Source organism: Sapajus apella, unplaced genomic scaffold, assembly GCF_009761245.1.
Source record: "Sapajus apella isolate SASKATOON/1434 unplaced genomic scaffold, GSC_monkey_1.0 scaffold71, whole genome shotgun sequence".
Lineage (NCBI taxonomy): Eukaryota > Metazoa > Chordata > Mammalia > Primates > Cebidae > Sapajus > Sapajus apella.
Genome location: NW_022437011.1, coordinates 9,513,226 through 9,529,052, shown reverse-complemented (window position 1 = coordinate 9,529,052; position 15,827 = coordinate 9,513,226). Strand labels below are relative to the sequence as shown.

At 56.9% G+C, this 15,827-nt stretch overlaps 1 protein-coding gene across 3 annotated transcripts in view; it reads right to left on the bottom strand.

Annotated features, from left to right (window-relative positions):
* Nucleotides 1-8,291: 8,291 nt before the first annotated feature.
* CXXC5 (CXXC finger protein 5) overlaps nt 8,292-15,827 on the bottom strand; it is a 35,423-nt gene continuing 27,887 nt past the window's right edge. For all 3 annotated transcript variants that reach the window (XM_032250557.1, XM_032250558.1, XM_032250559.1), the window contains exons 2-3: nt 10,711-11,792; nt 8,292-9,324 (exon numbers count right to left, since the gene is read on the bottom strand). In XM_032250557.1, coding sequence (XP_032106448.1) covers nt 9,280-9,324; nt 10,711-11,634 — 969 coding nt within the window. In that variant the 5' untranslated portion in view covers nt 11,635-11,792 and the 3' untranslated portion in view covers nt 8,292-9,279. The remainder of the gene's footprint in view (nt 9,325-10,710; nt 11,793-15,827) is intronic.

The window sequence follows — 15,827 nt, the reverse complement described above, 5'->3', positions numbered from 1 at the left end:
GTGGGGTTGGCAAGTTGCCCCACATACCTAGATTGACTAAAGGCTTCATTCCAGATACATTTTAGCCCCTCCAAAGCCTAAAGACTAAAGGTTCCAGAACCATCATTGGCTTCCATTGTCCCCAAGACAAAAATATACCCATTTGTCTTGGATTTTGAGATTGGCCCATCGTCCCCTGGGCTCTCTCCAGTGTGGTCTCCTCACTGCCGCAGAAGTATCACTCTCAAAGCCTCCTAGGTAGGCAGCATGGTGCTTTGAGGCTCACCTCCACTCACCTCCTCCAAGAAGCCTTCTTGGCTCTTCCCATCCATTCAGATCTCTTGCTTACCAAGGGGCACAAGGCTAGAGAGTTCACAGGGACCCTTCACACAGGATTTCTTATTCCACCCTCACAGGATATCTGAAAACCAATGTTACTTGCCGATGAGTAACTGAGGCCCAGAAAGGAAAGCCTTTGTAGGTTACACAGCCTGTGAATGTCCACTGGTGCCTGGCTCCAGACCCCCTTTTCTCTTGAACCTTCTTGGGGTCCCCTCTTGGCATTCACCAGCTGGTGGCCCTGCAGCTGGGCTCCCCAAGCTCAGACCTAACAGTTCTTTCCGCAGCCCCTCATATACAACAGGCCGACCCATGTCCTCCTCCAATTCATCCATTGATTCAACATGATTGACCATTTGGCATTTGCCAGGCAGACAAGCCCCTCCCTCCTAGAGTACTCCTTCTAGCTCAGAAGATCAGCAAGTGAACAGATGAGTTCCCCCAGTGTGATCCCAGCAGGGCTGTGAGGGGAGCACTTAGGGCAGTGGGGGCATAAAAGAGGGTACTCTAGCTCTGACTTACAGTGAAGGCCAACTCCGACCTTAGGAGTTTTCAATGCAAAACGGCTCAGCCTCCCTTAGGTCCCACCTGCCTGGGGAACTTTGTTCCCATGTCTAAGCTCAATATCACTTGCTGAAACCCCTCGAAGACTCTCAGTGAGTGACAGGCTGAGAATGACCAGTACCCAGGTCCTGACTCTAGTGCTTTATCACCTGTATCTGCCCAGGATCTTCTCTCTCCACCATCTATCTCCACAAGCCTCCCAGGATGGTTCAAGAGGGCTGGCGGGAGAGCAGGCCCAGAGCCATCAGATCCCTCACACATCTCAGAGTCCCCCCAGATAAGTACAGCAGATCCAGGGACCTCCTGTAGCACCCCCAACTTCTAGCTCTGTATTAAGGAACTGGCAGGTGCGGGGGCGGGGAGCCGTGAGAGTCGGGGGAGCCAGTGGGGACAGCAAGAAGTAGGCAGAGAGGCAAGGGCCAGAGCCTCCCCTTTCCAGGGCTGCTGAGCCAGGCCAGAAGCTGGGGGAGAGAACGAGATCACAGGATTGCTGCTTGGTCCTCAGGGTCCCTGAGGACCACCAAAACGGGAAGAGAAGGAAACTCAGCTCCCAAAATCCTCCCACGAGTTGGACTGGGGGCCATGAAGGCTGCAGGAGGCAGAGCAGGCTCCTAACACGGGACCCAGCACCCCTTCTGGGGGTGGGGGCCCAGAGCTCTGGGCGCCCTCGTGATGAGGCCGGCTGCAGGGCGATTAATCTTGTGAGGCCTCTGCGTCAGACCCCCCACCCCCAAGCCTCCCAGGGCCAACCCCGCCCGAGCTGCCCTGGGAGTTAATCTCCGCTCTGGGGGACTTCTCAGCCGCTGTCACTGCTGCATTAATTCTGAGGCACAGGGAGGCAGGAAGGAGGGAACACAGTTGGCGGGTGGTGGATAGCTTCCGTGGGAGGGTTTTGTGATTAAGTGGCTGGTGAGGAGGGGTCCCAAAGGATGGGGCCTGGGTTCCTTTCAAGGCCCAGCCCTGGATGAGGGGTGGGGGCATCCGTATTACTTCCCCCAGACCATCAAAGCCCTTGTACCCCAGCCTCTAGCCCTCATGGTTCACCAGCTGAGCCCCAAATGCAGTTTGCAGTTTTGACAGCAGATGTCTCTGCTATTATGATTTATCAAAATGCTTAAGGTAAATAATGCACACATATTTATAGGAAAAGAGGAGGTGGTAGAAGGGGAGGGACTGACTGGGGTAAGAGGGATTTGGGGCCTGAGAACTCAGAGCACCCCTCCCTCTGTCCTCAGCCCTCCCTACTCAGACCCAGGATTGGCCCCAGCCTGGCCGTGGGGAGATGGCTGGGTGACACCAAGCCTGAACAGCCCCGATCTGGCCCCCAGAAGGGCAGGGAGTGAGGCAGCCAGTGGCGGAACCTGTCTCGCTGGGCCCCTGCCAGGCCTGGGAGGTGGCCACCTGGGGGAAGCGGCTGAGCCAGCCTCACACCTCGGCCATGTTTCCATGGCTTCACTGCGTCCTTGCTCCTGAGGGTTCCGTCGCCTTATCAACGGCAGCGGGCACTGCTTGCCTTCACCCTTGCCGCCACTCCCCCAGAGTCCCAGCACAGCCTGTGACCCACTGCTGCAGAGCCTAAACTCAGCCACAGGGGTGCCCCTCCCGGGTGGGCTGCAGAGCTGGGCAAGGGGCTGGGAGCCTGGCGGAAAGACACCAGCGGGGGTGGCAGCAGGAGCCTTTGTGGACTCAAGCTGTACCCACTTCAAGCCCCAAAATACACATACCCTGTCACTGCAGGGGAGGGGGCAGTGATCCTAGATTGTCCCAATCCCCTATCCTCACTCCACACTATGCTCTTTGTTTCCAGACCTTTCTGGGCTTGAGAACATTTGGTTAAATAACTTAAATAAATTTATTAATAAATTAGGTATTTCAATTTGAATAGCAATATATGTTCACGAAAAAAAAAAAAACCAACAACAACAAAAAGAAGTGCAGACAAGTTTAAGGAAGTAAGTAATATTCAACCCTAATCCCACATCTGGGCACAATCACAGGCAGTGTGTGGAATGGGGGAGGGGTCCTTTCAGCCAAAGCCTGCAGCATGGCCAGGTGCTGAGGGCCAGCTTCCGAAAGCAGAGGAGCCTGGCTGTGTGACCTTGCATAGGTTTCACTACCTCTCTGAGCCCTAACTTTCCCATCTGTCAAATGGAGAGAACTGCCTAACGCCCCCCTCATGGGTTGTTGTGAGTGTTTGTCAGTGCACTGGAATGGCCTGGTGCCTGGCTCACAGGCCACAGGCTCTATGCCTTGAGGCAGGAGGATCTCATTAAGGCCTCTAGCCAAGGGGTACGGGCTCCAGGGGCTGGAGGGAGGAAGCTCTTTGTAGTAAGTTTCCCTCACCTGCGGACAGCCCCCCAATTAGGTTGGAAATGCGAGAGACAAAAATGATGTCTAGAAAGAGGACAGAATGTTTACTCCGCCTACAGATGTTTCCTACCCCTTCCACGTGCCAGGTGCCAGAGCCGCCCTTATTGAACTGCAGACCATAGCCCTGAAGCCAGGCCATGTACCAAGAATGACTGGTGTTGTGATGGGCTGGGGGTGGGGGGCAGGGGGCAAGGGACGCTAGACCCAGCTTGCAAGGGACAAGGAAGCTCCGATGGGGGGTGCAAGGCGTCAGACAGGTGGGAGATGGCAACAGGAAATGAAGCAGCATCAGGCTGCGGTAGGTGGCCACCTGAACCCCTCCACTGTGCCCCAAGAGTCCACCTGCTTTGCACCCAGCCCTGGAGCCCTGGAGGACCCGGCTCAACTCCTCTGGGCCCACCCTATCTTCATACCCTGCTGCTTGGAATCTGAGGCAGCCCTTGTTCTCCGGCAGGAGGGGAATTTAATGCTGCTGAGAGATGGCAGGTCGACAGGTGGAGAGAGATGAAAAGTGTCCCCACTGGCAGCCTGGCCGGCAGCTTCAGGGGACCCTCCTGTACCTCCACCACCTTCCCCTGCCATTCTCTACTCCATGGGGCAGGAATAACCCTCAAGGGAGATGTGGGCCTCTGGGGACATGACTCGCTGCAGGGCTGTGTGACCCTAGGGGACAGCTGGGCCTCTCTGTGCCATGCCTGCAGCATGTTTGGGCCAAGGTCTGTGTTATTACCATGGTAGTGGCTGCCTATCCCTCCTCTAACGGTGGCTGGCTGTCTTCAGCCCAGGGCTATGGGTGGGCAGTGGGGGGCTGGGGCCAGGCTGTGCAGTGACCTCCATCCATCCATCTCTGGCACCTGGGAGGGGGTGGGAGCTTGTGCTGCAATCAGGTCAGACCCAAGTGGCCTTGACTCCAGCCGAACCATGGAGCCATCGCTGCCTCCTTTTTTGTGGCAGCACAGAGCTGGGCTGAGCCTGGGAATGGAGGTCGGGGCCCCAAGCCAGAATCTGTCCCTGTTGGAGATGCTGTAGGTCTTGGCACTAACTGTGAGGTGACCTTGTTGCTCTGCAAAGCACCCTGTCAGCCTCCCCACCCCACCATCCCTGGCTATATTGTCCTTCTTTATTGGAACACAGAGAGGTAAGGGCACCTGGCCAAGGTCATCCAGCAAGGACACACATATACACACACAAACACAAACATGGCTTTGACACATGGTGAGCAGGAAATCAGCAGGGACCCATGTGTCCAGACTCCCAGGCCCCTCTCCATTCTTCTGGAGGCACCTGGTCTTTCTCCCAAGGTAGCTAGGAGCCCAGGTTCTAATCAGGTCCCTGCTACCATCTTGCTCTTGCTCTTGGGGAAGTCACATACCCTCTATAGGCTTCAGTTTCTTATCAATAAAATGGGTAATAATTCCTGTCCTGAAGACTTCTGGGAGCCAAAGAAGCAAACTTACCAGACAAACTGAAACCATCCCTGGGCCTCCAACCAGCCTTTGGCCAAGTGGAAATACATATACAGAAATCCCAGCTCCTGGCCCACAATCACCCAGTATAGCCACAGGACCTATCCTGCTTCCTTCTGCACAGCATGACCACAGCAAGTTTGCAGCAGAGGGTCAAAGGCCCCGTCTGGAGCCCTGAGTCAGGTCCAGGACATGGGACAGGAGCCTCAGTCTGGGTGGGGGATAAAGGCAGCTAGAGACTAGGTCAGGCCAAGCCTGGCTGCTGTCGGGGGAGGGGGTGCCTGGCAGGCGCTGGGCAGGCTGGGGTGGGGGGAGGCCTTTGGCGGCCTCGGAGAACAAAGAGGCCGGGGTTGCCAGGATATTCTGTGGAGCTGAAGCCGGCGGTGATGAGGCTGGGACAGGGGCCGCAGCGGCCGTGGGAACTGCGCCTGCTGCCCCCACGCCAGCTCCCCCATCCAGACTGGGCCTCAGGGCCATGCAGGGGTGCAGGCTGAGGGTGAGAGAGGCTGTCAGATCCTCCACTCTCTCCCCAGAGATGCACGGCTGTCAGGGCGGAGACCCAGGAAATGCTAGAGGCAAAGACACACATGGCAAGAGTGTCAGCATCACTGAGAGGATCACAGGTGCACAGACACAAAGCCACAACCACACACACAGGGTACAGGGTCACACCATGGTCACATGGAGACGTCACACACACACAATCCCTGATGTCAGTTCCAGCCCACATCCATGATGGCCACACAGAAACAGTCACACACTCAATGCAACACCCAGTTTTGCCCTAGGGTCACACAACACCATGCGTGTTGTAAACCCAATGTTACACATGCACACAGAATCACCCAATGTCACACACTCAACACAGAATCACCCAATGTCACACATCCACAATCACCCAGTGTCACACACCCCCATAGAATCACAGCTGTACAAGCCGGTATCACACTGGGTCTGTTACAGAATTGTACAATGTCACAAGATCACACACGTAATGTCACAGAACATTCCAAAGTGTGACCACTAACATCATACACCAACCCTTGGCCACAGGATCTCATATCTCAGTCACCCATACACTGTCACAAACCCATTTTCATGTCACACCCAATGTCACACATAGCCACATTATTGCACAAAGCCTCACACAATCGTCAGGCCCTTAAAGCAACATACACACACAGAGACACAGACACACACAGGTCCATGCAGGGGCTACCTGGAGTCTGGACTTATCTCCAGCCCAGTGTGTGCATCCAGGCTCTCAAACCCCCACCCTTCTGTGCCCAGAGCTGGCTCTGAATGCCAGATCACCCAGGTGGGGGTACAGAGTACCCAGAGGAAAGGCTCCCAGGTCACCAGAAGTCAGTTTCCCAACTGTAGCAGAGGAAAGGTGAGGGCAACCAGGATGAGTGGAATTGGGTGCACAACCCTGCCAGGGAGCCTGCCTCTAAGGATGTCTCTGTCAGCCGGGGAACAGCAGGGGTGAGCCTCCAACAGACACAGTACAAGATACAGGCAGATACAGAGACGGAGAGACAGAGACCCAGGGACACAAAGAGGTTTAGAGATCAGGAAAGATGGCGACCCAAAGACAGGGGCATCAGGGACCGAAAGAGACCTTCAGGACATGCAGTGAGAGTGAGCCAGAGACAGAAAGCTGCTGCCGGCTGGGGTGGGACTGCACCCAGGTAGGGGAAGGGCTGGAGGCTGTGCCACTCTACCAAGGTGGGAGGTGGGGGTGGCCAGGGCTTCAGGGAGGACACACAGCCGGGCAGAAGGTGAGGGACATCTTGGTGAGATTTAGGTGAATAATAGTTTAAAAATAGAAACACCAGCTGCCATTGACAGAGCTTACCACAATCCAGGCCCTTCCCAAGGGTGATTGCATTTCATCCTCAGGCAACTTTATGGGGGAAACAATTATTGCCCCATTTCTCAGGTGAAGTAACTGAGTCCTCAGCATGTTTTCAGCCAGCCTCACAGCTGTCCCTACCCCGGCTTCCAGACACAGAGGGGCTGGCTTACCATTTCCACAAAGCAGCGTGAAGCTGGAACAGGTGAGGGGCTCTGAGCCTCGGCTGTGTGCTGGGGAGTGGGCTCAGGAGACGCGGCTGGACTGTGGGTTGGCACACTGAAAGGTACAGGCCGGCTGAGTCACAGCACCCCCTCGGGGCTGGCACCAGAGCCGTCCACCCCACACCTGTAGGTGTGCCAACGAGGGCCGGCTGAGGCCATCTGCAGCCTGTGCGATGCCAGCAGCAGGCGGGGGCAGGAAGGGGCCTCCTGCCCGGAGCCCCCTGCTAGCCAGGCTCCCCCCACTGCCACAGGAGGACCCTCCTCACCCTCCTTGAGGTTCTGGAGGTGCCGCCCTTTGCCTTGTGCTGGGGGTGAGGGTGCCCCCCAGCTGCAACGCCTCCCCCTACTCCCTGCTGGACACCCCCCTTCGGCAGAGCCGCCTGGAGAGATCACAGGCAGCCACATGAAAGGGAATTTTTCCCAGGCAGAGCTGAAGTTGAAAGCTGCCTCCCACTGCCCCTGCCTGCCCCCGCTGTGCCAGGCCAGGCTGCTGAGGCCCTGGCGCTCAAAGACAGCTTGTGACACCTGGGAAGGGGCTGGGGGTCAGTGCCACCCCCACCCAAAATGGCTGCTTTTGCCTCTCAGGACAATGGCAAAGATAGCCCACCTCCCCCACCTCAGCACCTACTCAGCCTCAGAACTCACTCCAGCCTCACCTACCTGAAGCCAGGGCCCAACACTGTCAGGAAGTCCTTCCAAGTCTAGCCTCCATCTCAACCAGGCTCAAAGCAGCTGGGTGAGAACACTCCCCCAGTGGATGGCTAAGCCTCCTCCTTCAGGATGGCCTCTGTGATGTACAGGGAGGGGCACGTCACTGCCACCCCTTCCTGGCCCAGACCATGTGGCTGTGTGGTGACTTCCCCAGACATCTGACCTCTGAGGTCCTAGACAACCTTGTACCAACAAACCCTCTGAAGAGTGGGGACAGTCAAAGCCAAGGACACCCTCAGAACTCAGCCTAGCAGCCCTCAGACCTAAAGAGGAATGGGTGTTTATGCACAGCCAGGTCCCCACAAAGCTGAGCTGAAACTGTTCCCTGGGGAATGACATTGGTGGCTGCAGGGGCCCTAGATCCCTGCAAGGTAGGAAAGAAAGAAGACCCTGAACAGGCGGCTCAGCCCTGCCACCACCTGCCCCATGCTGCCGGCTGCTTTACTCATTGGGCCCCGACGAACTTAGGTGAACAGAGAAGGTGGCCCCAGGTGAGCGAGGATCCCTGGAGGTCCAGATTCGGAGGCAGGAGGTGAACCAGGCCACTGAAGTACTTCAGTTCCAGCGACTTCCAGGTTAAGAGACTTTCCCTCCTGTCTGCTGGGCTGACTGCTCCTGCCCTCCCCCATTCTGGATCCAGAGGCCTCTTTTCCCCAATAAATCCCCACTCTCAATGTCCCTGGGTCATCGTTCTTCCTCCTCCAGGTGATCCCAGACAACCCCTGCTCAGGAATGGCCCCCAAGTCAGCCCCCCAAAACCGGAGAGCAAGAAGCCAGTGGTGCTTCGTGACACAAACATGCATTCGTTTTATTCACAAAACAGCCTGGTTTCCTAAAACAATACAAACAGCATGTTCATCAGCAGGAAGCTGGCCATGGGCAGGGGGGCCCAGGCCTCAGGGGGGCCCCCGGGCACCCACCCCCACTGGCAGGGGACCACGCAAAGAAGCCCTTTCTTCTGTTGCCGTTAGCAAGGCAAGAGAAAAAGGACTTATTTTCTCTAAGGAAAGTAGCCAGGATTGGAAATATCGAGATGGGGTTTCCCCAGATCGCAATGGATAAAAGAACAGAACTTTCATTTTCTTTTTTCTCCAAAATCATCACTGTTGGGGTGGGGGACCCCAGTCTGGGGGCTGTGGGTGCAGCTCGGCTGGCCTGGTGCTCCCTCCCCTTCTGCGAGCTCCCCGCTGGCAGCTCTGCACGCGTGGATGGATACAGAGGGGCTTCTACACGGCGCCATCAACATTCTCTTTATGAACGTGAGTGGATTCTCCAGGCAAACTATGCACTATTTCATGGTCGGAAAGAATCAAAGGAAGTTTAAATGAGGGTGGAGTTAAACTGTGCTAAATTACAGTAGTGCTTATTAGTAACTAGATTTCAAAAGGTTACAGAAAATTTACATTCTCTACACAAAAACTGCATCTCCCGCACAGACAACATCGACATCAACACAGGAAGGAAACTGATTGTCCATTCTTTGCCTAGGAAGTCTCGGTACTTTATAGATTCGTCTTTACCTCTTTTTTGTTGTTGCTCTTCCAAAAAACCAGTTAAAATTTTTTTCATTTCTTTTTCTTTTTATACTAGGGACGTGGAGATGTTAAAACGACAACAAAAAATATATATATAAAAACAGGAATGAAATCTGTGAGAGAATATTTTTGGTTCTAAAGACGGGTGCATCCATTTGTCTTCGCCCGAATCCCTTGCTGGAGACCACACGAGCAGTGACATTGCACGGAGAGGGCAGCTTTGGGTTCCGCCGCCGTCACTGAAACCACCGGAAGGCGGCTCCCGTCGGAAGCATCACCTTCTGGTGGGGGCGGGAGACAAAAACAAGGAGAGAGTTCAGTCAGGGTCCGGGTGGGCCTGAAGCAAAGACGTTCCCCCGAGGATGGCCTCATGGCGGAGGGATGGGCATGGAGGAAGAGCAGCCAACCCTCAGAGCTCCTGCCACCCCAGCCAGGCCAAAGGAGGAGCCTGACCCGCTGGGCTGCTGGAAGGCCCAGAGGACTCGGAGGCCACCTGAGCCACTGTGCCCAGGAACCCTCCTTCCAGAGAGGAAGACCCTTCCCCTGGCCCAAAGGCAACAGCGCCAGGTGGCTGTGGCGTGTTTGCGTAAATGAGCGTGTGCATATGGGTGTGTGCCTCGAGCTATGCTGAACTGTGTGGTATGGAGCTGTGGGAGGCGGGGATTTGGGCTGTTTCTTGAGCGGCCGTGTCTAGGTGTGTGTGCATGTGTGTCCACCGGACTAAAGTAGATGCCTTTGTTGTACATAGGAGAGCAGAAATAGGAGGGCGAGGGCTGGGGCTGGGGCTAGGGCTGGGGGAGGGTGGCCAGGAGGCCATGGCTGAGATACATCATTGTTGTTTTCCAACCATTCCGGACATTTGCGTCAAGCCCACTCATAGAGGGGTGGGAACAGGGGCAGGGACAGCAGGCTGAAAAGATGCTTTTGTACCCAGGCCTGGCACTCCAGCTAGGTTGCTACAACTGGGGGCACAGGGAAAGGCCCTGCCACAGGGGTGCACAGACAGCAGCACGGGAGCCCCCTGCTTTGTCCAAGCCAATCCCACAGTGGCTAGGCCCTTGTCCACTCCAGGCTCATGGTCACCTCCCCTTAGTCCAGCCCCAAAAATCTGTCAACTAGGTGTCCAGACCACGGGTTCTTCCAGGCCTCAGAGCAGGGCACCCAGCATTGGAGCAGCTCTATCCCTGGGTGGCCTTGGGGGAAAGATGGCCCTGGAGGAGCAAATGAAAGGCTTAAGGGAGCAGGGTCTGTGAAACAGAATCCCTTCAACAGGGCAGGGGAGAGTCCCAGAGTTCTAGGTCTTGGACTGAATGCTTTAGGCCATGTCTGAGCATCAGCAACTTAGGACCTATATGGAAATGTCAATACCTGACCCAGAACCCCAGGAGGGGTATCAGAATCCCAGGGCCTGGCTGAGAATGCCAAGCCCTTGCCTGGAATTTTATGCTTGCCTTGCAAATTATGGCTTGATGGGATTCTCAGAATGTGGCTGTGACTTTTGTGGCAGTAAACTGGTGTCTCGAAGACAGACCCCCAGACCCCAAGGCCGGGTGGGGCATCTCCCAGACCCTCGCCCAGGTAGGAAAGGTGGGGTCAGGGGGTGGGGGTGGGTTCGGACTGCCAGACAGACACAAGAGCCCACACACCTCCCTCTAAGGCGCCGTTACCTCCAGAGCAGTGGAAGGCTTCTTTTTGAGTTCCTCACATTTTCTGAATTTGCAAATCTGATGGCCAGTCTTTCGGTTCCTACAACTGCTGCACTGCTCGCAGTTGATGCGCCGCCGGCAGGGCGCGCACATGCCGCAGCGTTTCCGCTTCTTCTTGCCGGAGCTGATGGCAGAGGCCAGCTCTCCCTGCATGGGGTACTCGGCCAGGCCCGCCATGTGCAGCGCGCTCTCGGCCAGGAACACACCTGCCGGGGTCATAATAAAGAGGCCTGGGTTGATAGGGAAAGCGCCCAGGTAGGGGAAGTCGGACTGGCCATTGAGGGCTTCGGCACCTGCCACGGCCTCCATGTCAGGCAGGCCAGCACCCGCCTCGCTCATCAGCGGGAGGTGCTCCTGCACCACACGCTTCAGCATCTCCGTGGACTGCGCAAACTGCTGCAGCGTCAGCTGTCCCTCGGCTGCCAGCTCCGTGGCCCGCTCTGCCTTGCTCAGCAGGCTGGCCACAGCACCACTTTTGTGCTTTGAGGTAGGGTTGCTTTTGTCCACTGCCAAGGCCGCTGCCAGGTCGTGCCCATTGGCCAACAGGGAGGCAGCGGCTGCAGCTGCAGCGGCCTTGTCAGCAGACTCCCCGCCCATCATGCTGCCACCGCCACTGCCACCACTGCTGCCAAAAGAAGAGTAGTGGGAGAGCGGGCGGGAGCGGCGCAGGCTCTTGTTGAGGGGCTCGCTGATGATACCACTCTTGTTCCGACGTTCGGGGGGTGGTGCGTCATCTGCCACAGAGGCTGGCGCAGTGGCAGCCACCGCTGCACTCTTGTCTGCTGCTCCTGCCTTTGGGCCACTGTTGCCACTGCCACCGCTGCCATTGGTGTTGCTGCTGCTACTGCCGCCGGCGTCCTGGGAGCCACCGCTGAGGCTCGACATGGTGGGGCCGAGGCCCAGACCCCGCTGCAGAGGGAGCCTGCCAACTGCTGGGGGTCCACAGACCAGGACCTGGCCCTGCTGCCCACAAGAGATGCCTGGTGGGCCTCGCTGCTCAGGGCAGGCACATGGTCAGGTGTCCAGGTGGAAATGTCTTCACTCTGTCACAGAAAAGGATACAGGGTCAGGGCAGCAGTGAACACCTCCCCCTTCAACATCGCCACCACCGCCACTGTCAACTGTCCTAGCATCCTGATCACCAGCTTGACCAAGCATTTATTAAGCACCAGATTCACCCTGGTGAGAAATGTCTTATCTATACTATCTCAGTTAAGACCCACAAGAACTCTAGAAGCAGTGGCTGGTAATTCTCTACTTCATAGATGAGGGAAACAAGATTTAGGAGAACTACCAGTCTATGAACACACAGCCACCAAGTGGCATGGTGGAGGCCCAGTCCAGGTCACCGCAGCCCAAATCTGCCCTGCTAGGGTTCAAGAAGACCTGCCGGAAGCAGGGAGTCCTTCCTGTGCTGGGGTGGGGGAGTGCTAGAGATGCTATTAGCTAGGTGCAGTGGATCAGGCCTGTAATCTAAGCACTTTGGGAGGCAGAGGCAGGCAGATTGCTTGAGCCCAGAAGTTTTGAGACCAGCCTGGGCAACATGACAAAACTCCATCTCTGCAAAAAATGCAAACATTAACGAGGTGTGGTGGTGCATGCCTGTAGTCCCAGCTACTCAGGAGGCTGGGGTGGGAGGACTGCTTGAGCCTAGGAGGTTGAGGATGTAGTGGGTTACAATCATGCCACTGCATTCCAGCCTGGGTAACAGAGTGAGATCCTGTCTCACCAAAAATAAAAATAAAAATAAGTCACCTCCATATCCTAATCTCCTTTGCTATCTGAGGAGAAGAGTGCTTGACAGAACACATCATGAAGTCTGGAAGGCTGCCCCTGGATCCTTATCTGGAGATTCCTAATACACATCAGTTATTTCAAGGCTCTGACATGTCCTGCAGACAAGGGAACCTGGTTGCCTTTGTGTAACCCAGAGTTCCCCAATGAGTGCAGAATCCTCATTTCAGGGAGCTTCTCCCGTCCTGCTACAGGGCGAGGAGCACAGGGACAGAGGACAAGCCGTCCGCTGCCGCAGTGAGGACATGCTTATGCACACACTGGCACACGCTTCCTCCTCAACCCTGAACCACAATCATTATCGTCTCAGACCCCACTCTTGTCTCTACTCAGGCCTCACTGTGGTGCTCTGGCCTGGCTCCCAGATCAGGGAGGGGGCAGAGGCCTCACAAGGCCTATAGAGTAGGGCCTGGATGGAGGTCTCGGTGAGAACCCAGAGAACCAGGGTGGGCTCCTGCCAGGAGGGGCCTCTGGCTGGGGCAGGCTGGCACTGAGAAGGAGGCGTGACCCTCAAGGGAATGGAGCCCAGCAGGAACCTGTCCTCCGGCCACCTCACATTTCCTAGGCGGCCCTTCCCAGGACAGGGCCTGCTCCACTCAGGCCTCAAGGCTAAGGCGTCTGCACTGCCTCCTCAGCTGGAAGGAACTGAGCCAGATGGAGCAAGGCGGCGGTTTCCTCATCAGTCCTGGCTCTCCAGCCTCCCTTCCCTGTCTGCCTGTTGTGGCCTAGCATCCCCCAGGAGAGGGATGGCAGGACAAGGCCCAGCCCCAGAGCAGCTGGCGGCTCAGGGGGAGGCGCACATCTGGCCCTGGGCTTGAGGGCAGCACACACTGGATCTTTGTCCCCAGGCAACCCCCCCCCCCAAGTCACAGGACTTAAGCCTGTCCCAGGAGAGTATCTAGTCCAGTCCTCTGCATTTACAGAGGGGGAAACAGGCCCCACGCGGGACAGAGGGCTGCCCAGCACTGAGAGGTGTGGCTGGAGAGGACCAGGTGTAGGGAAAGGCAAAGCTGTCTCCAGAGTGAGGCGAGAGGCAGCAGCAACAGCCAGGTGCTCCCTGTACCACCCCAGTGGGCCCTGGCCCATCTAGGGCTCCTTCCTAGTGGAAGGAAATGGGTGGGGAGGAAGAGCTGGGCAAGCTGGCAGATTCCACCAGGACAGAGGTAGGGGGCCCTGGCGGGCATCCAGGCTGGGCTGGGGGGTATCAGAGGTCAGAGCTGAAGCAAGAAGACCATGTGTGTCCAAGGATAGCTGTGTTCCCTCCCACCTCATAAGGGCCAAGACCAGGCTGGTCTTTTCAGCCCCTCTCCTCAGATTGTGACCCCTTCAGGAATCAGTGACCCTGGGTAGGTGTTGGGGACCAGGGTCAGTGAGATCAGGAACAAAAACCATCCAGTCAGCTCATCCAGCTCCTGCCCAACTAAGCTCATCTGCCCTGCCCCGGACAACAACCCCAGCAGCCCAGATATGGGTGAGGGGAGAAGACAGAAGGCAGGTGTCTGTGGGCTGGCAGGATGGGAAGGGGAGAGGGACAGGCTGCGCCCCTGCCCTGTATGTGTCCCCCGCCTCTGTGGCCTGCTGGCTGGTGGCAGAAATCGATAGCTGCATTAACGCTGCTCCTGCTCTGCTCACCCCCTCCCTCCTCCCAGCTCTAGGATCTGGCTCTGCGTGCGGGGCGGGCAGGTCAATTAGAAGTCAGTTCCCTCCAACACAGCCAGCCTGCGCTCAGGGCTGGTGCTCTGGCTGAGTCTCTCTGCTTTTGTCTCCGTCCCGAGTCCCTCCTTGTGGGGACCAAGCCTCATGTCCTGTTCCTCTCTTGGAATTTCTTTCTCTGATCTTCCACTGTTCTGTCCTTCTTCTGGGCCCACCCACCCCCAGCCTCTGAAGTCCTGGGGCATGCTGAGCTTGGGACCAAAGGATGTGATATGTCACCAAACAGGTGCTGCAGGCAGAACACTATGGTGTGCCAGCCACAGAAGCTGAAGAGAGGTGGGTACACAGGGGACTGGCTCACAGGGACAACTCGGTTTTCAAATCCAGAGTGGACAGACGTGAACATCTGGTCCTCTACCTTGTTCCAAATCGGCCCTGGTACCTGGCTCATCTTATCCTTCAAATCTTAGGAAAAACCGATGTTCTGGTCCCAGTGGACCCCTGACCAAAAGTCCCATTTGCCATACTGATGAAGGAGAGGACACAGAGGGGATGTCCTCCCAGGTCCCAGACTTCTACTCCAGGGCACACAGCAACCCCCTTCCAGGCCAGGAAGGGTCTGGCAGTGCCCAGGCAGCAGGGGAGGAGCTGGGGCTGCGTTGAAGCGGAGCGGGAATGAGCGGGAGGGAAAGCTGGCGGGCCGGCGGGCGGCGGTGGGCGCATCCATCATCGGCCCTGCCAGGAACGCATCCAGCCCCCAAAAAGAAATACTGCGCCTGAGGAGGGACAACAAAGGGCTCCGTTTCATCAGCAATGCGGAGCCAGCGCCCCGCCGCCCCGCCAGCCGCGGTCAGCCCACAAAGGACCCCTTTGTCCATGCAGGAGCCGGCCAGCCGGGAGCTGGGACCAGGGACTGACGGGCGGGGACAGAGCACGAGGGGCTGAGGGGGGACGAGTCATGGAAAGCTGGGGGGCAGAGGGACATGTGGGAGCAGAACAGAGACAGGTGGTGGGGACAGAGGGTCAAGGTTAGTGGAGAGAGTATCATGGGGAGCAGTGTCTGGGGCAACAGGGCTCAGAGAGCCAGGGACCCAGGATACCTTGTCTAGGCTCAGGGATTTGAGGGTCTAAAAGACAAGGAAACAGCCTTGAGAATTAAGTCCCAGACACAGGAGTACGGGGACCAGAAGGCAGCTGGGCATGCCCACAGGAGAGGGAGGCAGAGGTAAGGGCAGAGAGGAAGTGAGGCATAGGGGGGAGACCAGATCAGTCCCACCGTGTAGCCCAAGGCCTGAGGGGATGAGCAGGAGGGCTAGGGGGCAATGGGTTCTTGGCCCCAGAGCATGGCTGCAGGGCTCAGTGCCTCCTGTGGGCCCAATGCCTCCTATAGGCTCCAGCTCATTGACTGAGCTGGAAAGAGAGGGAGTCAAACCTGGGGCCACCCTCCTGGCAGTGGAGACCACCCTATGCCTCTACCCTAAGGCCCAGGCCAGCCCCAGAAGGCACAGGGCCGGCCCCCTTCTAGCCAGCTCCCACATCTATGTTGCTGCTCAGGTCTCCTTCACCAATGGATCCTACCAACTAGCATTTACTGAGCATCTACTGTGTCCCAGGCCCAGTGCTTTTATGCT